Here is a 24425-nt window from a genome sequence, read left to right on the forward strand (position 1 = left end):
CCGCCCGCTCCCAGGCTCAGGCCATGGGGCTGAGACTAACCCAGAGAGAGTGTGCCTGTTTCTGCTTCCCGCCTCTGAACAGTCGGAAAGCAGCGACCGATTTAAACCCACTTCCCACCGGAAACGTCAGCAAGCCAGGCGACCACTCCCACAGAGGGGGCACCTGGAACGGGCAAGGCTGGCACAGTGCCCGGCCCTGGCTTCAGGATGCCTTTCTGCAGTTCTCATGGTCCAGCCAGGTATGTGCAGGGACGGAGGCAAACGCCTCGAAACCCAACCTTGGAAGCTCGGGCCAAGAGCTGCACCCAGGGGCCAGGGAGGGCCCAGAGCCCAGGGGCCAGGGGCCACTGGCGGGCAGGCAGACTCACCCCAGCCACTTCCCTGGCGTAGTTCTGGCACTCGGCGCTGGCAGCCGCCATGTGCTTCTCCAGCTCCGCCTCCAGATGCGAGGTGTGTTCCCGCACCTGGACGGATACGAGCTGATGTCAGGGCCGCTCCGGACCAACCCTGGCCTGCCATGAGGAAAGCTTGGGGCCCGTCAGCTACTGGTTCCACCGAGGCCAGCAAGCAACAAGGCCATGGCGAGAGGCCCTCTCCTGGAAACGGCACCCCAAGCCCCAGGACTGCCAAGTGTGGGAGCAGCCGGCCTCAGGACCCACAGAGACAAAGCAGGCGCTCCCCGGGGTGACTGAAAGAGCAGAGGGGCTCCCTTGGGCGCCCCCATTCCGATAGCCATGCGGACACTGAGGACAAGGTCTCACGACTCGTGGTCCCTGGGGGCAGACACCTGCCCGTGGCCCCCATGATCCTCTCTGAGATGGAGCCGCTTGCTGGGCACGGCTCCCACCTACCTGATCTGAACTTTCAAGCTCTGCTTTGAGCTTCTCCACAACTTCTTCGAGATGTCTCACGGTGACCCGCGACTGCAAAGCCAGGGAAAGGGCCCATCACACACAGGCGCCTCGCCCGGGTCGGCAGGCTCCCAGGGGACCCCAAGACAAGCATGGGCCCTGGCTGCCCAACAGCCAATCCCCGGGCAGCAGGGCCCCTTGGGGATGGCAGTGCCGTGTTCTGCGCCCTGACAGATGGCAATGGTGACACCCAAGTCTCTTATCAACATTCCCCTGGGCTCCGGAACCTGGGCCCTCCGGTGTCCTGGGTAGGTTACACATGGCTTCTGCTTACCTTTTGTAGCTCCTCCTCTGTGGCGCCCACCTTCGCCTTCCACACCTGCTCCTCCTCCTCGACACTCTTCTGCAGGTCTTTGAGCATGCCCTCCTGGGTGGGGAGGGGGTCGTGCTGAGGCAGGGCCCTCTCCTCCACGGCCCCACCCCACATCGTGCCCCCAGCTCCTGTTGAAGGGGCCGGCACCTGCCCTGCTCTGGCGCCTTGGTGTTAACTTGGGGAGGGACAAGGCCTCGGTCCTGGTCACCATGCAGATGCCTGCAGGGTCATGACTGCATGGGGCCCTGAGGCTTTGCCTTTGGTGCCAGCCCCATCAGGGGCCCAGGACAGGTTGGGCAGAGTGAAGGGCTGGACCTGGTACAGCTCCTGAAGTCCCGAGGAGCAGGGTTCCAGTCAACACCGGCTGCTAATTGCTTCCCGTAACCAAGTCTCTTTTCTGCAAGATCAGCCCCAAAGCTTCAGCTCAGGCCCTCAGAGAGCACCAGGCGCAGCCATGGGGCTGCAGAGGGCAGGGGGGGGCCCAGAGCCAGCCTGACACCACGCTGCCTTCCACCCTGCAGGGCCCCAGACAGGGGTGGGGTCAGAGCAGAGAATGGCAGTCTTCCAGGAGCCACAGGATGTAAGGGGAGCCCCATGGCCTCCCCAGGGAAAAGCCCCCCGGCCACTCACCGTCTCTGCCAGGATGGTGCGGTACTGGTCGCACTCGGCCTGCAGTGTGTTCTGCGTCTCCTCGGCCTCCCGCAGCTTAGAGGCCAGGTCCTGTGGGGGTGGGAGGAGGGGCGCAGGGCCTGGTGAGCTGCTGCCCCACTGCGGCACCCTCCCCTCCTGCAGCCAGGGGAGGGCCTCGCTTACCGAGGAGGGCTCCGTGGCAGCAGGAGGCTGCTTCAGCAGCCCAGGGCCTCTCTCTCGGAGTTCCTGCAGCCACTCGGTGTAACTCTGCAATGAAATATGCAAGGTGGGCCTGGGGGCGTTCCCTGGGCGCAGGGGTCCCTGGGGGCCAGCCGCCCTCCTACCTGGTGTGCTGAGCCCGACAGCTCTGGCACCAGCGCAAGCAGGGCCTCCTTGGTCTGGGCCTCAGTTAGGCGGAGCTGCTTCTCCGATTCCTCCTGCGGGAGTGGAGGGTGGCGCTCAGCCCGAGGGTTAGGGCACCTGGGCAGGGGTGGCGGCGCGGCTGCTGGCCACCTGGGCTGACCTCAGCAGCCTCAGGAGAGGGATGAGAATCCAAGAAGCCAAGGTGGCTCCACGGGGCTGACCAGGGCAGCGCTGTTTAAGCCCCGGCCTGTACTGGATCCATTTAAACAGACGAAGCGCTAACCAGTGGGGGGCAACAGGTGCTGGCGCCCAGGTTCAATGCACCCTCGTTTTCTGAGTTCTCCATGAAGGGGTGGAGTCACGGGTGCGAGAGTTGACAGAGGGGGGCAGAATGGAAGAGGGAATGGGCGGTTGGTGCAGCAGCTAAGATGGAGCTTGGGACGCCGGCACCCACATGGGAGTCCTGGTTTAAGTTCCAGGCTCCAGGCTCCAGCCTGGCCCCGCTGGGCTGGCTGGGGACATTTGGGGAGTACCAGTGGATGGAACATCTTTGTGCATCTCTCAGTCTCTGCCTTTCAAACAACATGGATGTTTTTGTTTTTACAAAGGGCAGGAGAACAGCCACAGTCCAGTGTCTTAAAGAGCTGGGACGTGGGGGGGCCAGAGCAGAGAATGGCAGTCTGCCAGGAGCCACAGGGTGAGGGGAACTGGCCGGCCCAGAGCCCCATGGCCTCCCCAGGGAAAAGCCCCACCCCCCCCCCCGCCACAGGTGTAAGGGAAAGGAACAGAAGCAGCACTGAAGGGGCCACAGGGCACAGACCAGGATGGCAGCATCCTCTGGACGGAAATCGGCGGCCCCCACCTGCCTAACAGGCAGCTTTATCTAATAACCTGCCCCCAGCAGACGGAACCCACCACCGGCCCTGTCACCACCCGGGCACAGCCGGGGACCCAGGAGCAGCACCAGGAACTCCAAGTGGAGCAGGGCCGATAGAGGCTAAACCCACCGTGCAGTGATCGGGAAAGCAGCGTGCAGCCGGTGCCAAGGGCCGTCCAGCCCCACCAGGCACCGCTGGTTGGACTCACACCCCGGTGGTACACCCTGCCCGCCTCAGTCACTGTCCACAAGTAACATGGGCGGCCTGCTGTGCACCCCTGCCCTTGAGACCCCCACGAGGCCCACAGTCGCGGCAGTTCAGGCAATCTGCTGACAACTTGGAGGCCCACTTGGGGCTGCTTCTGCCCGTGTGACTCTAAGTCAGGCAGGTGACACTGTGGCCATAGCTTCTGGTCTTGCCGGCTGCTCCCTGAGGTCACCTAGGGGCTAACAGCCCTAGTGGCCCAGCCCAAGGCTGCCCTTCCGTCCTGCCTCGACTCCGGCTTCCTGGGGAGCACTGCAAAGCTCCTGTTTCAGGTAACACTAGGAAGGGTGTGCTTCAGAAAGGATGGGCACGGGTGACAGAGAGGGGCGGGCGAGGGCTGCAGCAGCCACTGGGCTGCCCATCCCAGCCCTGTGTGCTGGCTCCTGTGCAGCCCAGGGCCGACACCGGGAGGCAGCCAGAGCGAGGGACCAAGGCGACTTCCCTCCTGATGTGCTCACTGCTAGGGGAGCCCCAGCCCCTGTGGCTTACTAAAAGCTGACTGAGTCACTGACGGGACTTCTGCGCCATCTCAGAGGGCCCAGGAAAGAAGCAGGATTGCCAAGTGTCACAGGACAAAAGGCAAGGAGTCTGAGACGGGCTCAACAGCAGGCTCGCTCAGGCGGTGCAGGCACTGGGCTCCCAGCCCATGGCCTCTGTCTCTGCCCTGGTGGCCGCACTCAGCCCTCGCACCCTCACAGCAGAAGGCTCAGCTGAGCAGTCACGCAAGGGTGGGTATCCTGCCCCTTCACCCGAAGAACAATGTAAAGAGGGGACAGAGGGGTGGGAGAAGTGAAGAGGAGGAGACACAGGGGCTGGGGGCCTGGCGCAGGTCTACATGATGCTCCGAGGCCACCCTGCCCTGTACGCAGCCGCCTGCTCTGTGTGTCTGCCCGTGGCAGGCGGTGCTGCTGGGCGAGCATGGGCTTGATGAGCAGGTGAGGCTGAGGGCAGGCCAGGCTCTGACCTTGGCCTGGGTCAGGGAGCGCAGCTTCTCCTCGCAGGCCCTCTCGGCCGAGGCCAGCGCCTCCATCGCCTTCCAGTTCTTCTCTCGGAGGTCCTGGGAGGGAGACACGGAGAAAGTCAGCGGCCAGCACGGCTGTCACTGGCATGGCCAAAATTGCCCAACAGCACTCCGGGCCCGAGGAGGGACCCTCAAAGGGACAGCATGTTCACGTTCCAGCCGCTGCAGTGCAGGTCAGGCCCCAGGCAGAGCACCCCTTCAGGAAGGCTCTGGGGGAGGGGGCTCCGGCCACCACGCAGCCTCATGGGAAGAGCAGGTGGGAAGTCTGTGGCTGAGGCCTCCTGTAGCAGTGCGGGCAGCAGCTGTGTCACCTGCCTGGCTGCTACATCCCCTATTCCCAGACCAGGCCCATCAGCACAGGGACGGCGCCACGCTCGGGCGGAGTCACTAGGAGAAGCAGGCGTGGGCTGCCCTGGGCAGCGGGGCGGGCACCCAGCAGCCTCCCAAGGCTGATCGCAGAGCCTCTCTGCCAGCCCAGCCCGGCTCAGCGGCCCCCACTCACGTTGTTCTTTCCTTTCTGCTGCTCCACGGCCTCCTTCAGCTCCGTGGCCTCCTTCTCCAGACAAGACACCTGGGCCTCCAGCTCCCTGAGGCTAGGGGACACACTGAGGTCACTGCCACGGCTCCAAGTGTCCATGGCCCGCACGGTCCTGCCTTGGGCATGCCCCCTTCCTCAGCCCAGGCCACCCAGCACAGTCAGGGAGCACCTGTGAGGCGGGGCCAGTCAGCCAGGGACAGCCCCTCCAGCTGCCACCCTGCCCCTCCTGCCACAGCGGCCAGCACCGGATAAGCCCCGGGCAGCTAGATTCCCAGGACATTCTTGCCCCTTGAGCCACGCCCTGCTGCCTGGTGTGTGGCTCCTGCTAGCTCTGGGCCTGCTGGGGACCACAGCACAGGCCAGCTGGCCCTCAGAAGACTCACGACGCAGTCACCACCCCACAGGGACCCTGAGCAACACTGCTCGAGACCCAAGGCACCCCTGACTCCCTGCGACTGCCCTGTGGACAACCAGGGCCTGCGTCCAGGCCTGTGGGCAGCTACCCAGGGAAGCGAGCCCCAGAGGGGATTGCCACCACAACAGGCACTCAAGTGTGGGCAAACCAGAAAGTCCCCAGGAACAGCCTGGGGCAGCTGACAGGAAGGAAAACAAGGCCTGGCCAGCAGAGCAGTCGCTGCGTGGTGTGCTCGCTCCGACTACTCGCGTGTCCCAAACATCTGGTGCAGCAAGCAGCATGGGCGCCTCCCAAAGTCTCCCCTCTGGTTGTGCAACTACGTTCCTGCTTGGGTCACTGAGCTCAGTCCGTGGACCCCTTGCCTTGTGGAGGGGGAGGGACCTGACTGGCCAGCCCCCCTTCCCCACCAGGAGACGGCAGCCGGGCAGCCAGCAGCGGCCAGGAGGCCAGAGGCTCGGCTGAGTTCCACTCCTTGCAAGGAGCAAGGAGCTCTTCTCTGCAGGCTGCCGTGTCCCCACCCAGGCCTGTGCCACCCCTGGAAGGAGCTCTTCCGCCAGGGGACCCTAGAGGCCCCGTCTGCCAGGGCCTTCTGCCCTGCAGCTGAGATGGAAACAAGTGGACAGGAGCCCGAGCACCTCCCCTCACCGGCTTACCGGGCCTGCTGCTGCTCTGCTTCTGCTCGGCTGGCCTGGAATGAGAGGCAGACAGCTCCTTGGTCTCCATGAGACTCACTCACACAGGCACTGGGGAGGCAGGGGGAGCGGGGGCCGCCTGGGCACCCAGGGGAGTGGCTGACCTGGGCATCCCGAGCCTGGCCCGCCTCCAGCAGGGCCTCGATGGACTGGATCCTCTCCGTGAGCTGTGAGTTCTCCGCCCTGGCCTCCTGGAGCTGCCCGTGGAGGCCGCTCAGCTCCTCACACTTGCTCTTCACCTCCGCTTCAGAGGACTGCAGTTTGCTGTGCAGCTCTGTCGCAGGACAGGGAAGCGAGTGAGGGTCAGGGGCTGGACACACGGAGCACTGCCCCCAGGGGCTCATTCCCCGGCTCCTGTGTGTGCTGCAGCAGGCTGCGGAGGGGGCGAGACAGACTCAGGAGCACCCAGCCTCATCAGCTGATACAGAAAGCCGCCCACAGTGCTGTCCCGAGACCCTCAGACCACTGACGGGGTCTCACTGACCTAAACGCTGGCTCGCAACTGCATGGCCGGGGCAGCGATGAGCACCCTGGCCAGAGGCCCCTAGAAAGCGCTCTGTGGACGCCAGCAGCCTCGTCCTCCGCCCAGCCCCACCTCAGGCTCTGCTGCTGGCCACCTCCCAACGCAGCTCTGTCCACGTGACTCCAACCCGGATCCCGGCCTCCCCGGCCTGCTCCTGGCTGCTCTGCTTCCCACCATCACCGTCTGCCAGGCCGGTCCCGTCTGCTCCAGCACTGCTTTGATGGCCTTGGGCCAACCCTGTCACTGGGGCCTGGGTGACCACAGAAGCCTCCTCCTGGACGTCCCCCGGCCCCTGCACCCCTGCGGTCGACTTCCCACCAGCACCAGAGCGACCAGAAGTGCACATCCCAGTGTTCCTTTCCCTAGCCCCATACCCCACACTTCACAGGGCCCACGACTGGCTCACTGGGTTCTGGCAGGGCTTGTTTCCTGCACAGAACCCCAGCCCAGACCCCAGCCCAAGTGGGGTGCCGCCAGGGCACTGCCCTCACCAGCCACCCGCTGCTGCTGCTCCTGGGCTTTCTCGGCATCCGCCCGCAGGCTGGCATGGCTGGTCTGCACGCGGCACAGCTCCCGGCTGACCTCGTCCAGGCGCTTCTGCAGGGCCTCCTCGCTCTCCTTGTGAGACACCTGGGGAGCGGCACACAGAACAGGGTACGGCTCTCACCTGGGCCACCCCTGCCCCAGCAGAGCCCACTGCAGTCTCTGGTGTGTCCAGGCAGAAGAGCACCCTTCCCGAATGCCCCAGAACCCTGCACCTTTCTCCCTGCCAGCACCCTCTCTGTGCGACAAGAGCTGCCAAGGGCCTCCGCTCCTTTCCCACTTCCATTCTGGGTTCCAGTGTTTCTCTGGTCAGGTGACTGGGGAATGTGTGCATGCTCTGGGAGTCCAAAGACAGCCTGAGTAAACAACACTTTGTCCAAGGCGGTCAACAGAGGAGCCGCCCCTCAGCCCTTGCAACCTCACGGGCTCCTTGCCACACCTCAGCTGGCATTCTGACAAGTGGTGTCGAGGCGGGGGTGGCTCTGGCACCTGTGAGGCCACTGGCAGCTCAAGGCCGAGGATAAAGCAAACAGTGCCATGGCCCTAGGGGTGCGTTAGGCCGCACCGAGTTTCTGCACCAGCGTGTAGCATGGGCCCCCGCCTCTTGTCTCCCTGGCTCCAGGGACTCACAGCTGTGCCGTGGTAGAGACAGGGCAGGGTGCCCCGCACGTGTAAGATCCCCCGGTTGCTTCCTCCCTCTTTTTCTTTAAGAAGGACCGCGGCTGGCTCGGGCAGCAGGGAAACTGACTGCATGTGTTTTTCCACTCGTCACTGGCCTCGATGAGGACATGGGTTCCAGCAACAAGCAAGCATGGAGAACCCCTCCTGCCTTTGGGACTTAAACCCTACTTAAAAGGAAACCACACACCCACAACACGGGACCTGACCTCTCAATTTTCCTGGAAGGAGAACATGGCTAGCCCCGCCAGTCACACTGAATGCCAGGGCTACAGCATGGCCGGGCAGGCCAGCTGGGGACGCTTACAGAATGCTCCTGGATTTTCGACACACAGCTCATCCCCCGAAGCAGCGAGCCGGGGGCAGGCCGTCGGCACCCTGCCTCCATGGACGCTTTCTTTCAGGCAGGCCCTGCCCAGTCACATGAGGGCCCAGGGCCTCTCCCTGGGTGCAGGCGGCCACGTCCGGCCACGTCCGGCTGGCCCACAGCGACAGGGCTGCAGGTGAAGGAAGGACAGTCCCAGAACTTCTCTCGGGCGTAGCCCAGAGGGTGGCTCTTCCCACCCAAAGCTCAGTCTCTCTTGAGGCTTTCCTGACGGGGACTGGTCAAGTCCGTGTTTCTGGGCTCCTTTTCTCCACAGCTGCCCTACGGGACGGTTGTTACTGTCACACCCATACCACAGGCAGAGAAACAGGGACTCTGAAACAACCTAGTAGGAGGTGGCACGGCTGGAAGCTGCAGCTCCAGCCCCGGACACCTTTAAAACCTAACCACGGCCAGGCTCACCCCACCGGTTCCCAGTGCGCTGGTCTGGCTCTGTCTGCTTCATGTACACACAAGACGACTCCCGGCAGCCATCTCTCTTCCACCCAAACCCCAGCTGTGTTTACGTCCACCTTCTCTGCTTCCCAGTGTACGCTCACACGTCAGGCTGAGCGTTCTGTCTCTAGTCCTGGGCCCTCCCACAGGACAGCCCCAGTGTCCCCAGCACGTCCTACAGCCTTTCAGTAATGGGAACAGAAAAGGGTTGGAAGCCCCTGGCGTCACCAGGATTTCCTTGCTGCCCTAAAAATTACCCCAGGGGCCTGTGCTGTGGCACAGCAGGTAAAGCCGCTGCCTGCGATGCCAGCACCCCATACTGGCACCAGTTCAAGACCCAGCTACTCCACTTTCAATCCAGTTGCCTGTGAATGTGCTTGGGAAAGCAGCAGAGGCTGGTCCAAGTCCTTGGGCCCCTGCACCCACATGGGAGATCTAGAAGCTCCTGGCTTCTGGCTTTAGCTTGAACCAGCCCCGGCTGCTGTAGCCATTTGAGGAGTGAACCAAAAGATGGAAGCTCTCTGTCTTCCTCTCTCTGTGTAACTCTTTCATATAAATAAATATTTTTAAAAAAGATTTATTTATTTTATTTGAAAGGCAGAGTTACACAGAGGCAGAGGTGGGAAGATGGAGATAGAGAGAGAGAGGTCTACCATAAGATGGTTCACCCCCCAGATGGCCACAACGGCTAGAGCTGTGCCGATTCAAAGCCAGGAGCCAGGAATTTCTTCCAGGTCTCCCACATGGGTGCAGGTGCCCAAGGACTTGGACCATGTTCTACTGCTTTCCCAGGCCACAGCAGAGAGCTGGATTGGAAGTGGAGCAGTCAGGACACAAGCCAGCACCCACATAAGATGCTGGCACTGCAGGCAGCAGCTTTACCCTCTATGTCACAGCACTGGCCCCTCATATAAATCTTTAAAAAAAATTCCCTAGAGAGGGCCCGACAGCAGTGGGGGTGGGAAGTCACTGGGCTGGTAGGCAGCAAGGCCGGGGGCTGAGGACGCTGCCCAGCGCACTGTGGGACGGGGGACAACGTCCCTGCCTCTGAAGGAGAAAGGGTACTCTCCCTCGAAAACAGGCTTCCAGGCCTGGTCCAGAGGCCGACTGCAGGCTGTGTGTGCGGCTACTGCAGACCTGCAGCGCCATGGTGGTGGCAAGTTGGGAGGACACGCAGCTCTGGGGCCGCACGCTGCCGTCAGGTCCTGCCTCTGCCACGTCCTGGCCATGTGGGCCCGGGTACTCGCTTAGCCACTGGGCCTCAAACGTCCCTCTGGGGCAAATGCAGACTCCAGCTCACCTCCCTCACAGGGTTACAGCGGGAACTGGCTGAGTTCACGCCCACATTATGCTCTGAATGCTGCTCAGCATGCAGGGAGCACCCACTTGTGCCAGCGGGCGCTGTTACCAACGAGGCAGAGGTCAGGCTCTGTGCTGCACTCGCGAGCGATGACCCAGCATGGCTGGCGGGGCAGCGAGTGGGGCACGGAGCTGGCCAGCCTCACCCACCTGCAGCTGCAGGACCTGCTTCTCGAAGGCAGCTGCCTTGGCCTCCAAGGCCTTCCGCTGTTGCTCCTCCTGCCGCGCGGCCTCCGACTTCTCCACCAGCTCCTTGCTGACCTTGCTGAGCTCCTGCCGGAGCTTGGCCAGCTCCGCGTTCTGCCTGCAAGACAGAGACGGCCTCAGCACTGCGGGCCGCCACCCAGGACTTCTGAACGCCTCCAAGACGTAGGGCCTGGGGCAAGCACCATACGTCCAGCAGAGCAAGATGCCAGCTCCAGCCAGGGGGCGCTGCAGGCCAGAGCACTGAGGGGACACCAGGCCACCCAGCAGAAGACAGCAGCTCAGAACCCAGACAGGAGAGGAAAGCCCAGGACAGGGCTCTGCATGGGGAGGCAGCAGAGCCGCATGGGGCCTGGGCACGGCCACCACAACCGGCCACACGTCCAGCAGGAAGCCAAAGCGCACCCCGCCGCGTCGTGCACACGTGGCTCACTTGCTCTCCACCTGGCTGGTGGCCTGGTTCAGGGCATCCCTCAGGATGGAGTTCTCCTGCTGTAGCCGGGCCAGCTGCGTGTTGGGGCCGTTCTCCAGCTGCTCCTGAAGAGTTCGGATCTGGAAAGGCATGGTGGTGGTGGTGGGGGGCATCAGAACACTGCCTGGCCTTGCAGAGAACTGGGTTCTGGATGGGGGGGGAGCAAGGACACACGACAGAGAGACCTCCCCCCAGAAGGAGCCCCCTGCACCCCAGGCAGGCTGGGAGGGTGCCGTGCAGCAAGAGGCCCGAACGCCAGCGGCAGGGGCTTGAGGCCAAGTGTGACCCACCCCCAGCCACTCGCCTCCTCTCCTCTCACTGCTCACGGCCTGCCTGGGGTTCATTGCTGAGGCCACAGCCTGACACGCCCCGTGACGTCTGTCACCCAGGGTTGACTGTGCTGAGATGAAGCACACGACCACAAGTCACAGCCTGTAGGTGCCCCGAGGAACACTCGCTTCCTGCCCTCTGACCTCCCATGAGCCTCCTGAGCTGAGCAGCAGGGCAGAGGCACGGCCACAGCGAGGAGAGCTCAGGTTCTGTGAGATAAGGATCAGGCTCTGACTACAGAGCCAGCTGGTCTGGACAGGCAGCTGCCTGGCGCTGGCCCGAGGCCCCTCGCTGCAGCACTGGGACTCTTTTTTAAAGATACTTATTTATTTATTTGAAAGGCAGGATGACAGAGAAGGACATGGACACATACCCACACATACAAAGTGAACGCCCACTGGTTCACTCCTCATACGGCCAGGTCGGGGCCAGGTTGAAACCACAAGTCAGGAATCCCACTGGCAGGGGCCCAGTTACTTGGGCCTCCCCAGGCATATTAGCAGGGAGCTGGATCAGAAGCAGAGCAGCCGGGCCCTGAAACCAGTGCTCAGATGTGGCACACCAGCATCCTAACGCAGCGGTTTAACCCTCTGCACTGCAAGGCCGCCCCAACTGTGACTTTCTGGTCTCTTGTCTCACGGGAGCTCCCAAGCCTGTGTGGAGGTGGCGTTCTCCAGGTCCACAGGGAGGATGAGCACCTGCTGCACAGATACCCAGGAGGTGGGGACACGGAGCTGGCCCGCTGGGAGCTTCGCTCTTTAGGTGAAAGTGCTCTTTAAATTGTAATTTACACTTTCCTGGTTATTAATGTGACACACGCACTGGGGCCGATGCTGTGGCATAGTGGGTTAAAGCCCCAGCCTGAAGTGCCGGCATCCCATATGGACGCCAGTTCAAGTCCCTACTGCTCTACCTCCAATCCAGCTCTCTGCTATGGCCTGGGAAAGCAGCAGAAGATGGCCTGAGTCCTTGGGCCCCTATACCCGTGTGGGAGACCAGGAGGAAGCACCTGGCTCCTGGCTTCGCATCAGCCCAGCTCTGGCCATTGCAGTCATTTGGGGAGTGAACCAGCAGATGGAAGACCTCTTTCTCTGGCTCTGGCTCTCCCTCTCTCTGTAACTCTTTCAAATAAATAAAATAAATCTTAAAAAAAAAAAAAAAACATACGCATAGCGGGCTGACACAGTCCAGCCAGATGTGATAACCCCTGGCCCCTCCACACACTACGCAGACCCCACCAAGGGCATCCTTATCTCAAGTGCAGGCCGCCCCTTGCCAGACCTGAGAGTCCCTTCCCTGGGGGCTGAGGCCACTACCCACCTTGCCCTGCAGCTGCTGCACCTCCTTCACGTGCTCACGGTAGCTGGCCTGCATGCGCGCCTGCACAGCTGCGATCTCCTGCTCCCGGGCCACCAGCTGCTTCTTCACCTTGGCCTCCCCGGCTGCTGCCTTGGCCTTTTCTGCTGCCATCTCCTGGGAAGAGAATAGCAAAGGAGCCAGTCAGGCCCGCGGGGGTAGAAGTAGAGGCACCCCCAGGGTTGGGAGGAGGCTGGACAGATCCCTCCTGCTGGCCAGAGCCACCAAGGGACCCCCCAGCTACAGTAGGAGCACCAAGAGACAAGGGATCCTGGGAAATCCTGCTGGCTGGGTGTGGGCTGATGCCAGGCCTTGGCTGCAGTGGAGCCGTGTAGACCCCGCACCATCCTTGGGCCCTCGTGGGCACCATCAGCTCAGCCCCTCTGCTGACAGCACCCCAGTGTGGCTCAGTCCAGGCTCCCATAGCCCACGTCCCCTCAAGCACTTCTGTCGGGCCTGAGAGGCAGTAAACCTTGGTGGCTGGGATGGGGATGAAGACATCGTTGCTCAGGGCCAGCCCCACGACTGCAGGGCCTGGACACTGAGAGCTGTCATTCTTCCACCTCAGCCCAAGGGAACATGTGCTCCAGTCAGTGCTGCATGCCCAGTCTGGGGAGCAGAGCATAGGGGCAGCAGGGTTGGCCACGGTCTGAGTCACCCCAGAGCTGTGGTACTGCACAAAGCTCAGGGGATGGCAGGGGTGACAACGTGAGGAGGGGCGGCGAGTGTGCTCCCTGTCTCTGGCCAGGCTGACACCTGCCTGGTGCGCACACACCACGGGCACAGCTCCTCTGGGCAACCGGGATGCCAGTGTCCCATGAGATTCAGGGCGTCCCCTTCCCTGCCCCAGGCAGAGCAGAGAAGAGGAACCAGTATGCAAGGGAGGCCCATCCCCAAGCAGGTGTGCCCTTTCCTCAGACAGCAGAGCCCGGAGAGGGCAGGGCTGATCGGGCTGGCACCGGTACTAGTGCGGTTCTGTGCACTGGCACTCCCAGGAGCAGCTGGCACCTGCCAGCCCTGCTTTTCCAAGGCAGTCCTCCTTCCGGCTGTGCCTGGTGAGCCCGCAGGTCCAGCTAAGGCACACTTGCCGGCCCTCTCCAGCAGTGGGAGGGCATCACCAGCACTGCACCCACTGCAGACAAGCCAGGCTCACATGAGGACTGCGATCTGCACTGCAAGCAGAGGCCGCTGGGCCTCGGAGAGGACAGACGAGACCAGGGCTGGGGAACAGCCGGACCTGGGAAGGTGCAGTCCAAGAGGTCTCAGAAGGGGCAGGAAGGCCAATACCCTCCTCCGTCCAGGGAGGTGACAGAGGGCCTCTTCCAACGCAGGCCCAGCGTGGGCAGAGCAGGTGCAATGCGGAAGGCGAAGCCTCCACCACCAAAGTGGGAGGGCTCCTCTCTGTTCCAGGTTCCCCCATGCCAGCCCCTTGAAGTACCTGGCCCAGCCTCAAGAAAGAGGAAACCAAATCTGGAGAGCCCCAGCACACCAATGGCCACACAGAGGGAAGGGGGGGCTGGGGGAGCTGTCCTCTGCCCACCTCTGTTCTATACACCAGACATCCTTTCCCAGCCCGGGCAGGCCTCATGTGGTTCTTGGTATCCACCAGGCTCAAGGCATGCGTGTCCCAACTTCCTGGGGGTCAGGGTCCTGAGACTACCAGAATCCAGTGTGATTTTCCCCCTCCTAGTTGGCTATTGGGGTTTTGTGGAGGGCAGAGAGAAGTCACTTCATCCTCAGCACGTCTGTTTAGTTCTGTGGCCTCTTTTAAGACCTCCAAATTCCAGGACTCCCGCTGCCCACCCCCATTCCCCCTCTTCCTCCCGCCCCTCCACCCCGGCCCCTCCTGTGAAATTCTGACTTTGGTAACAAGGTTTGGACTGGTTTCCCAAAAAAGCAGTCCTGGTGGTGGGAGGGGTGGAAGCCTCCACGTGGAGCCCAGTTTTCCTTGGCTGTGTAGGGGGATGAGGCCTGGCACCATCACTGGGCAATGACTGTGCCTCCGCTTTCTCTCGGGCACGTTCCCAGCTCCGCAGGGCTCTGCGTGGTGCAAGCTTCAAGCCTTGGCCGTTTGACTGAGAAAGGGCGGGTAGAGGCACAGCCTGCAGGCAACCTCCACCCAGAGAAGGTTAACAACTGACAACTGGAGCTCTTCTCACCCTACCCTGAGCACCTCCTCCCCAAGGGTCCCGGAGCCCCAGGGCTCCTTAGGCACGTTCCCTAAAGCCCAGCATCCACGTGTGGTTCAGAGTAGAGGCCCTGGCGACGTGGACTGCAGTGCCAGGAAGATGATTATTGCAAAGGCTCCCAAGAAGGCTGAGCCTCGTCGGTGACGTGGCGGGAGCCCTTGCCAGGATTCCCGGCACCCAAGCTCTGGGTCCTGCAGACGCTCACAGGGCCTGGACAGAGCTCTCGGGATGCTCGAGCCCATCACCCCCAGGGGATGGGACCTGGACTGGTCCTTGAACCTCATTTTGCTAGGATTTCACGTGGGAAGCACCGATCTATCAGATGACGGCCCCACAAAACAGAATTAACCAAACCCCTCCAGTTCAACTATACAACTCGCTAGCGGGACCCAGCAAGCCTGTGAAAGGTCCTGGCCCTCTCACCACCTCCTGCTGGGGATTAAGGCCAGAGGAACGTGGCCCTTTTCACTCGTCAACTTCCCTCCAGAGTGCTGGGCTGGGGACAGGGCACCACAGTGAGAACATGTTGGTTCTGCTCAGGGCTCTCAACAGAAAGCTGCCACAGCCCACAGTGCACAAATCCCAGGAGCACGACAGATGCCAGCTACTCCCAGGAAATGCCAGTGAAGGCCTGTTCCCTTAGCTGGGGCAGCCTTGGGCCCCGGTTGCCACTTGCTCATGGACGGCCTGGCAGGTTGGGCTGGGCCAGGAGGCCAAAGAGGGCTTGCTGTGTGGGGTCCAAGGCCCAACAGGAGCCACATACAGCATGCCTGACGGGAATGAGGACCTCAGTGTGGGAAGAGCCTAGGGAGCTCCAGAAGGCTCCAGAGTAAGAAGGCAATGTGCAGAGCCCCGCAGAGGAGGGCACCCAAGGGCAAGAGAAGGGCTGGAGGCGAGGCCCAGGGAAGCGAGAATGGGCGCTGCTTGTCTGCAGACAGCAGCGTGGGCACAGGGGAAAGGCCAGAGGCAGGGCAGGTGGGGAGGCGGGGTTAAGGCCTAGGAGCTGAGCAGAGCTGGAAGAGGTCCTCACGGGGCCACAAAAGCCTCCGGGAGCACAGAGAGCTTCAGGCCGCTGGGAGGAAGCTGTGGCAAGAGTGCAGAGGGCCCTGGCCGCACAGGCCTTTAAACCTCTGCTCGCCTTGGAGCCACGACCTGGCGCTGGAGTGCGGGAGGCAGTGGAAAGCAAAGGCTTCGCTCCAGAGCTCATAGCCCGCGATGTCTCCTACTGCCCTGCATAGACAGGGTGGGGCTGCTGGACTAGTGAGCTGTCTATGTTTGCTGCCATCTTGGTTCTGGAAATCAAACCACACGGTCAATTCTGAGGCAGAGCACGGGCGCCCGGTGACCAGCACAGGGGCCCTGTCTCCTGGGCTTCCTTCTAGAGGGGACGTACCCCCTTACACCTTACAGAGAATCCAGCAAAAGGAAGAGATGGGGCCATGCGTCACCGCCAGAGGCCACTCTGTGCAGGAGGGGCAGGCAGGTGTGACCCTCGAGCAGACTTTGTGGGGTCACATTTTCACAGGGTTCTTTGTTCACAAAGATAGGGAAACAAGACTTAACTAGCGGTGTGCCGGGCAGCTGGCCTTTGGGGTGTGAGGGCTCTCACTTGCAGTGCTTGCCAATTTCTGTGGCCTCTGCCTAACTTGCAGCAGGATGCCTGAGCTGGGAGCCAGGGAGAGATGGGCACCACAGGCCTCCATGAGCCAGGGCAAGCAGCCCCTCCCTCCTGTGTTTAACCAACAACCCAGTGTGGCTCATGTGGACGCTGCCCATGGACACGTCTTCTGAGATAAGGCACAGTCCCACGTGAACAGAGGGAAGGCCACTGGAGGCCTGACCATCCCCCACCTGGCGAACCTTCCACCTCCTGAGTCTAGGATAGAGTGTCAGGCTACCTCATTTCCAAGTTCTTTTCGAACATGAGGCTGAAGGCACCTGGAGAAAGGGCTGCAGGTGGTGGACAAGCAGGGAGGGGACAGCTTCCCAATGCAGCACAACCACCCCGCAGACCCCCTTGCCCTGCTCTGCGTGTCCTCTTGGAAGGCAGGGCTCCAGGAAGTAGGGAGGCCAAGGGAGGGACTCCAGGGAACTTAGCAGGGTGAAGGGTGGCCCTCTGTGCCATGGGCCCCAACACATCCTAAACGATGCCACCCGGGGAACAGCTCTGCTCCACCAAGCTGGCAGCTGACCCAAGGAGCTGCTTCCCTGCACACCACTCTCTGAATGGGAAAAGGAAGGGAAAAGTCCCCCTGACGTGCCCTGCAACATGGTTTCACCCCAATTCACAAGAAGCCGCACGGATCAACGGCATCCAGGTGCAGAGACCCTCCTCGTGGTGGAACCAGCCGGGAGAGCCAGTTCTGGCCATCATCCCTATCACACATTGAGCCCAGCGCCCTGCCCAGCTCCTGTGCACTCTTCCCTTCGCTCACTGGTCGGGCAAACAGCTCCGTGCCTGCAGATCCCAGCCAGGAGCTGCGCCCTGGCTCCCGTGATCAAGGCAGCAGGGGCTCCTGGGTGGAGGTCTGCAGAGGGCAGGGACAGCAGGGCCTGTACCTTGTTGAGCTCCCTCAGTTTGCTCTTGGCGACAGCCGCGTCTTCCTGCTCCGTGGCCAGCAGCTTCTCCTTCTCTTCCAGCTGTCGTTTCAGAATCGCCACGGGGTCGCCCTTCTGAGTGGCCTGGAAATGCCCACCAGAGCTTTATAAACAGAGGGGATAGACAGACCCTGGGCTCAGGCCCCCACCTCAGCCATCAGACAAGGGCAGAGCCCAGTGCCGGCTGGATGGCGAGCGCACGCTTCAACACGGGTGTCCCGCCTGACTCTGGACGCTGCCCCAGCCACGCAGGTAGAGATGTCCCTGGGCAGTTCTTGCAAGTGTGGCCATTTCCAGCCCCTCCGAGGGACACCTGGACTTTATTTTTGGCTGAGTCACCCCTGAGCTGGTGTGGGCAGCCTGAAGGTAAGGGAGGTGGTCCCTGGGTTGGTGGCCTGAGCTGAGCCTACCTCCTGCAGTACTCATGTCCAGGAGGGCCCCGCTCCCTGGGCAAGGAACCCCCAGCAGGGCTGATAATAATCAAGATTGGAGTCATGCCTCAGGGCAGGGCTCCCCAGCACAAAATTCTCCAGCAAGATGACCTTGCATCCTGACTCTGGGTTTAAGGAACAAACACAGGTACACTGGACTTCCTGGCCTCACTGGTCGGAGGGCCAGGGATGGAGCTAGCCTCTGGACTTGCATCTGACAGCAGGGGTGCTTTCGGGTTCATCAAAGGCTTCCCTCACGTATGCTATGCCCCACAACTTCCTCACTGTTCCTGGGGCTCTGGCTGCAAACCAATGGGGTCCCAGTTCCTGTGTTCCACCCCTGCTACCTCCCCAGAGTCCCCTGTAACAGTCTGCAGCGGCTCCTTCACAGCCTCCCAGGACCCTGCCCAGAAGTGCAGGCTGTTTTGTGAACATTCTCTCCACAGCCTAGCAGGTGGTTATGGCCAGCCCAACAAGCATCCTCCGCTGGGGAGTTGGGGCTCCAGGGCCAGGGAGGCAAAGGAAGGAAGGGCTAGACCGCCTTGGCCAGCTGCAGGGGCCTCACAGTGTGACCAGGGGAGGGGGCCCACCTTATGCCAGGTGTCCTGAATGATGCCCGCCTTCTCGGACAGGATCTCGATGAGCCGCTGGGCCTCGCCCTCGTTGAACACCATGCTTCCAACCGTGGAGACCAGTGTCTTATAGGGCAGGTAGAGAGGGCTGTCAGAGTCCGGGGGCCCTGTGCCGCGAGAGCAGAAGAGCTGGGACTTAACACCCACATCGAAATGCTCGCCACAGCTTTGAAGCCCCTCCCTCACTGCCCCACAGGGCCAAGGAGGAGGACTCTGCCTGGCTGGGGCGGCAGGCTGGGTGGGTGGGCAGGCTCTAGGGGCCTCCTGCTCTTAAGGGGCCCCTGCACCAGCTTCCAACCTTGCCCAGAGAGGTCTCAGCCTGGGCTGGGAGCAACCAGCCTCCCTTGTTAATCACCGAGTAGAACTCCGCGAGGCACATTTCCCCCAGAGATGGCTTCTCTCTCCTTCTTTTCCCAGCAATGCCTGGGCCCAATTCTCCTCCCCTGCCTGGCTCAGCAAGGTTCCCACAACCTGGCCGTGACCAAGCCCCACAGCCCTGTGGGCCCTGCCTGACCCCCCAAACCCATCACTCACCACACACATGCAGAGTCATGGGAGAAGAATAGAAGGCAAGGGGAGGCTGCTTCCTGCACATCCTGGCCCAAACTCCCTATTCCCAACCCCCCTGGAGCAAGTTCAAGCACAGGTCTGGGGAAAGGGAAGCCTGGGCCAGGCTCCTTTAGAACACGAGTGACCGCCTGGAGGACACAGCCATTCGCCAACCACCAACGGCCTCCTCTGAAAACCTCCTGGCACCTCCCCCCATCTCCCCCACCCCCAGTCAGTTCTGCCCTCACTGTGGCTCTCAGGAAGCCTTGAGGGTGCAACAGGGCACACTGATGAAATGAACGCCCAGGCAGTCATCTCTGTCCAGGCCGCATCTGCCTCGTGGCTGAATGACAGGGCCCAAAACAAGTGGAGACAAAGTAAACAGACCAGCCTGCCACTTCAGCTAAGCCCACCTCAGAAGGACAAGGACTGGGGGGGCAGTTTCCATAGCAACCCCGAATTCACTGGCTTGTCACAATATTTCCACTGATTCGTCACAATATTTTCATGGCAAGTTGAAGCATTTAGCATGATACCTCGGCAAGGGGAGCGTGGGGCGTGGGCAAGCTGCCTGCTATGAGCACCTCTGTAACAGAACTCGGAGAAGTTCGGCAGATTAAACATAGCCAAGCTGACACTGCAGGCGTCGCGGGCAGGGGATGGAGGAAGCCCCCCTTCTTTCTCGTCGTGGCATTGTGTCCACATTCTGATATAAAACGGTTTGTGGTAAGTGTCTGCTCTCTGCAGGAGAGTCTGAGCACAGCCCGTCACGAGGAAAGCCCACGTGGGCACTCACCCTCGGAGCAGCCCCGTGGCCTTCCCTCCCACCCAACTTCCAGGAGAGGGAGCCCTGTGTCGGAGACACCACCGGAAACGCAGCCTGGACAGGAAGAGCGCGTGGCCTGTGGCCTGCTGACGCCTGCAAAGGTCACCGAGCCCGCAGCATGGCTGCTGGGACTGCAGTGCTACAGGTAGGATGCACTCAAAGGCTTGGTCAAAAAATAAACAAACTCTCTGTAGATGTCATGCACTGACTGCATGCTGCAGCAGTACTTCTGATCAATTGGCTTAGGCAAAAACATGGCATTCAAGTGGACTCCATTTGTTTCTGGCAGCCCTGGTTCACGTGGCTGAGATGGTACACTGCAACCACAGGCTGCTCTACCCCCTCCCAACCCTGCTGAAATTCTGGCGGCACCTGTCCCTGCAGGGGCCACAGGCGATGGAGGGCTCTGGCCTCTCACGCTCTCCCCACAAGATGCCCCTTCCAGGCCTTATACCGAGCTTGGCTTCCTGTGCAAATACCACCTGGCCCACTGCTCTCTGTGGTGCCTCCACAGCTGTGTGCTTCCTCCAGCATCTGCTGTCTAAGGGTTTCCAGGGTTTTCCCAAGAGTTGCATTCTTATACATCTTTATTAAAGCTTGCTAATTTAATTAATCTCCATTAATATTTTAATTTAAAAATAAAAAAACTGTACTCAAAACTACATAAAGTCTAATTCTCCTCTGCCCACTCAACACCCCCACATAAACTTGCAGAACCTTCTCCATGCTCCTGCCCACACTTATCTTTTTTTTTTTTTTTTTGACAGGCAGAGTGGACAGTGAGAGAGAGAGAAAGAGAGAAAGGTCTTCCTTTGCTGTTGGTTCACCCTCCATTGGCTGCCACGGCTGGCGCGCTGGGGCCGGCGCACCATGCTGATCCAATGGCAGGAGCCAGGTACTTCCCCTGGTCTCCCATGGGGTGCAGGGCCCAAGCACCTGGGCCATCCTCCACTGCACTCCCTGGCCACAGCAGAGAGCTGTCCTGGAAGAGGGGCAACCGGGATAGAATCTGGCGCCCCGACCAGGACTAGAACCCGGTGTGCCGGCACTGCAAGGCGGAGGATTAGCCTAGTGAGCCGCGGCGCGGCCCACACTTATCTTTAAAATTACTTTTAAAGGGCCGGCTCCTGGCTCCTGCCATCGGATCAGTGTGGTGCGCCGGCCGCAGCGCGCCGGCCGTGGCGGCCATTGGAGGGTGAACCAACGGCAAAGGAAGACCTTTCTCTCTGTCTCTCTCTCTCACTGTCCACTCTGCCTGTCAAATAAAAAAAGAAAATTACTTTTAAAGAAACATAACTTCGAGGCTGGCACTGTGGTGTAGTAGGCTAAGCCTCCTCCTGCAGTGCTGGCATCCCATGTGGGTGCCAGATTGAGTCCTGGCTGCTCCTCTTTTGATCCAGATCTCTGCTGATGGCCTGGGAAAGCAGTAGAAGATGGCCCAAGTCTTTGGGCCCTTGCACCTGTGTGCGAGACCTGGAGGAAGCTCTTGGCTCCTGGCTTTGGAACAGCCCAGCTCTGGCTGCTGTGGCCATCTGAGGAGTGCACCAGTGGATGGAAGACCGCTCTCTCCCTGTCTCTCCTTCTGTCTGTAACTCTATCTCAAAAATAAATAAATAAAGTCTTAAAGAAAAAACCAAACTATAACTTTACAAAAGCATTTTTCATGAAATCATTTAGGTAATGACTGTGTCACCTTTATTGTCCCCAAATCAGGGGCTGTGAAACCAAAATAAAAAAGAAAAGTGCTCAGAAGCAGGAAGAACTCCTGGGCCCCTGGGTAAGTCACATTTAAATAAGGCAGTAACAGCAACACCTGCTCACATGTCCCGTGCATACCAGGAGGCATACCGGCAGCTCCCGTAATCCCTGGTACTGTGAACCCTTAAGGTACTAAGAGAGATTTGTCAACACTCAACATCTAATCTGTAAAACCACAGACCGAAAAGAGCCCAGGGCACTAAATCCCACAGGTCAGCTCACTGCGGGGGCAGAGAATGCAGAGGGGAGACAGGGCTGAGTCTCACCATGACAGCGTTGGGCAGACCCCCACCCAGCAGAGGGTACGGTGACATCCAGAAGGGCTCTGGACACGTTATTTCATCCCCAGGCAACATTCCCATGGGGGAACTTGAGCCAGAATCCTCAGTTCTGCGGATTTGTCCATGAGACTAGAAATGAGTTTTATGTGCCATCTCTGACCTTTAGTGCTGTCAGCTAATTCCATCAAAAAAACAAAAGAAACGGATAAAACTGAGGGGCTGAACACGCACCCCGTGAACGGTGTCTGGTCTGGTCGGCAGGTGGCCTGGGCTCTGTGGCTTTCCACCTGCATGCCTGCATGCTTAACCGTCTTTGGTCTCAGTTCCCTTGTCTGTGAAGTGGAGGTGTCATCTGTCCCCCCTCACAGCCTAGCTGCAGAGATTAAACTGCAACATGCTTGGGACAACGCACAGCAGAAGGAAGCAACAGGGCCAGCCTTCAAGGCCCAACCAGAGGAAAGGCCCAGACCCTGACCCCTCAGGATGGACAGCTGGGCGCTTTCCCTGCTCTCACAGATGGAATGGAAAAGGCAGACAAGGCTGGCACTCCAGAGCAAAGTCTGTCCAGGGTCGTGGCCAGGACAGAGCATTGGAGCCTGGGAGCCTATTGCTCTGGCCTGGACACCACTGTCTTCACTCAAGATGCTAAACAGGCAGCACTTTAGCTAAGAGAAGCCCTGTGCCTCCTAGGATTCCCAGCCCAAAATTACACAGTGGCTCGGGTAATGTGCATTTTGCCCCAAATTTCAAAATCATGCTATGCTCCCTTTTGCAAACACACTGGAAGCTTAACCCTAAAATTAAACTCGCCACGCAAAGACGCATGCAGGATTGTGTTTCCCTCTCACTGTCAACCATGGGGTCCTTTAGAGAGAATCTGCTCTCCGCCTACATAATTATCAGGTTCCCAATGGCCAGCTCTCAGCCCTAAGAGGAAGGTCTCAATCATAAGGGACTTAGGAGGCTCTGCAGCCCAGCACTGGCTCAGCAGCTGCCCCAACAGTGTCCAGCTACTGAAGGCCTGGCTCACTCAGCCAGCAGGGCAGGCATCGGAACCGTGCCAGGACTGCTCCGATGCCTGTGGACAGCTGCTGGTGAACAGTGGGGATTATCGCCTCGGGCCCAGGATGGGCCCATGGAAAAGCTCCAGCTCCACAGCAGCTGCCACTCAATGCGCCCAGCAGCCATGCTCGGAGCAGGCAGGTCTAGCAGGTCTCCACAGTAGTATGCACCTACTGTGTACCTGGGAGTCTGCAAAATGCTAAGCCTGGAAAGGTAAGCTAGGAAGGTAGGACTGCAGTTGAGAGAGGCAGAGGACACAGGACAATAGAGCAGTACGGAGGGAGTCGAGGCAAGCAGCACAACAAGAGCTTTAAGCAGGAGCCACACGCATCACCAAGGAAGGAGGCAGCGTGTAGGCTTCGGGAAGGGACGAGGCACAGGAAAGGAGCCGAAGCTCGCAGGGCTGGCTGGTCAGACTCCCACAGGCAATGGAGTAGGTCCCAGGCATTCTGATTTCATCCTGTAGGTGAAGAGCAATGTCTAAGAGGGAGCGAGGTTTGCATTTAGGGGAACGTGGTTTCAGGACACCCAGAGGGATGAGGCCAGAGGTAGCACTCCAGGCAGGAGCCCAGGACCGCGGGCCAAACCCGAGTATTCAGGAGGCCAAGGTGGTAGGAAAGGTGCAGGGGTCAAGTCAGGGACTCTGACAGTGGAAGCTGAGGCAGCGCCTGGTCTTCACTCATCTTCCTAGGATGAAGGGGCCACCCTGGAGAGCATGGATCCCCACAGAAAGGAATCTGACCCGACTCAAACAGCTTCCATGGCCTGCCGTCCCAGTCACCCAGCTGAACGCAGTCTGCTGCAAAAAGGCAAAGGGCCAGGACCCCCGGGAGGGGCTCCCTGTGCTCCTAGAAGCGCAGCGCTGCACAGGTAACCACCAGCGTCTACAGCTAGAGATTCAGAAACGTAAGACAAGGCCCCTACTCCTGCTGAGCCCAAGTCCTGACAGCTTTCCTCCTGTGAGTCGGAAGCAGCAGCTCCCTTCAGGGTTCCTGTCTGCAGGATCAAGGGGCTCTGGCCAACATCACGGCCAGCCTCGCCCTGACTGCACCTCTGCGGTCTGTGGCTGTGAAGGGTCCCAAGCCCATGAGGACAGCAACCTGTACAAGGTCCTGGCAGATAGCAGAGCTGCCAAATGCACTGGGAGGCACCGTGATTCCTCCCAATCCATTCTCCTCTCACTGCTCACCAGCCAGCAACCCAGGCAGACCCAGGGCAGCATGCCAATGGCCACCTCCAAACCCAGCCCAGGCTATGAAGTCCAGCCCACTCGGGCGCTGGGAGGCACGGCTGCCCTTGACCCCCCACTGCCACAGCCATCCTACCTGGAGTTGTAAGTGTGCTGGAACTAAGTACAAATCACGTCCACAACAACCCGTGTCTGGCTCCTCTGGCTGCACAAAGAACAAAGTGTGCAGAACTGGGTGGCTGCATGTTGACGACATCCCACGGAATTTAAAAGTGAAATGACTTCACTGCTTTGTTGCTTCCCTCAGTTCCAACAAAAACAAATGCATGCCCAGGGGAAACTCATGTCCCAGGTTGGTTTGTTTTTTTTACAAAAAGACGACCCCTGGAGGATCAGGGGGTGAGACCCTTCCTTCTCAGGCACATGGAGACCCGAGCAGACAGCCCTAGGCTCCCTGATCCCCAGGGCCTGGGGCTGCCATGGCCCCGGCGCTGCTGTATTCAGGTGGCTGAAGGGAGGCTTCTGGAAGAATCATCTAGCGGCCACTCACACTGATGCTTGGCTCACTTCTCTAGGGGACTTTGTGTTCTTTTAAAAGAA

General features: G+C 60.3%; 1 protein-coding gene across 6 annotated transcripts in view; it reads right to left on the reverse strand.

Annotated features, from left to right (window-relative positions):
- Window positions 1–24425, reverse strand: part of RRBP1 (ribosome binding protein 1) — a 66747-nt gene that overhangs the window by 3701 nt on the left and 38621 nt on the right. For all 6 annotated transcript variants that reach the window (XM_070052116.1, XM_070052114.1, XM_070052115.1 and 3 more), the window contains 16 exons: window positions 18119–18267; window positions 17059–17181; window positions 12275–12427; window positions 10586–10704; window positions 10099–10252; window positions 7040–7178; window positions 6130–6299; window positions 5987–6021; window positions 4883–4973; window positions 4324–4416; window positions 2199–2291; window positions 2038–2121; window positions 1855–1944; window positions 1186–1278; window positions 852–923; window positions 369–464 (listed from right to left, as the gene is read on the reverse strand). In XM_070052116.1, the coding sequence (XP_069908217.1) occupies window positions 369–464; window positions 852–923; window positions 1186–1278; window positions 1855–1944; window positions 2038–2121; window positions 2199–2291; window positions 4324–4416; window positions 4883–4973; window positions 5987–6021; window positions 6130–6299; window positions 7040–7178; window positions 10099–10252; window positions 10586–10704; window positions 12275–12427; window positions 17059–17181; window positions 18119–18267 (1754 nt within the window). The remainder of the gene's footprint in view (window positions 1–368; window positions 465–851; window positions 924–1185; window positions 1279–1854; window positions 1945–2037; window positions 2122–2198; window positions 2292–4323; window positions 4417–4882; window positions 4974–5986; window positions 6022–6129; window positions 6300–7039; window positions 7179–10098; window positions 10253–10585; window positions 10705–12274; window positions 12428–17058; window positions 17182–18118; window positions 18268–24425) is intronic.

This window comes from Oryctolagus cuniculus, chromosome 11, assembly GCF_964237555.1.
Source record: "Oryctolagus cuniculus chromosome 11, mOryCun1.1, whole genome shotgun sequence".
Classification (NCBI taxonomy): Eukaryota; Metazoa; Chordata; class Mammalia; order Lagomorpha; family Leporidae; genus Oryctolagus; species Oryctolagus cuniculus.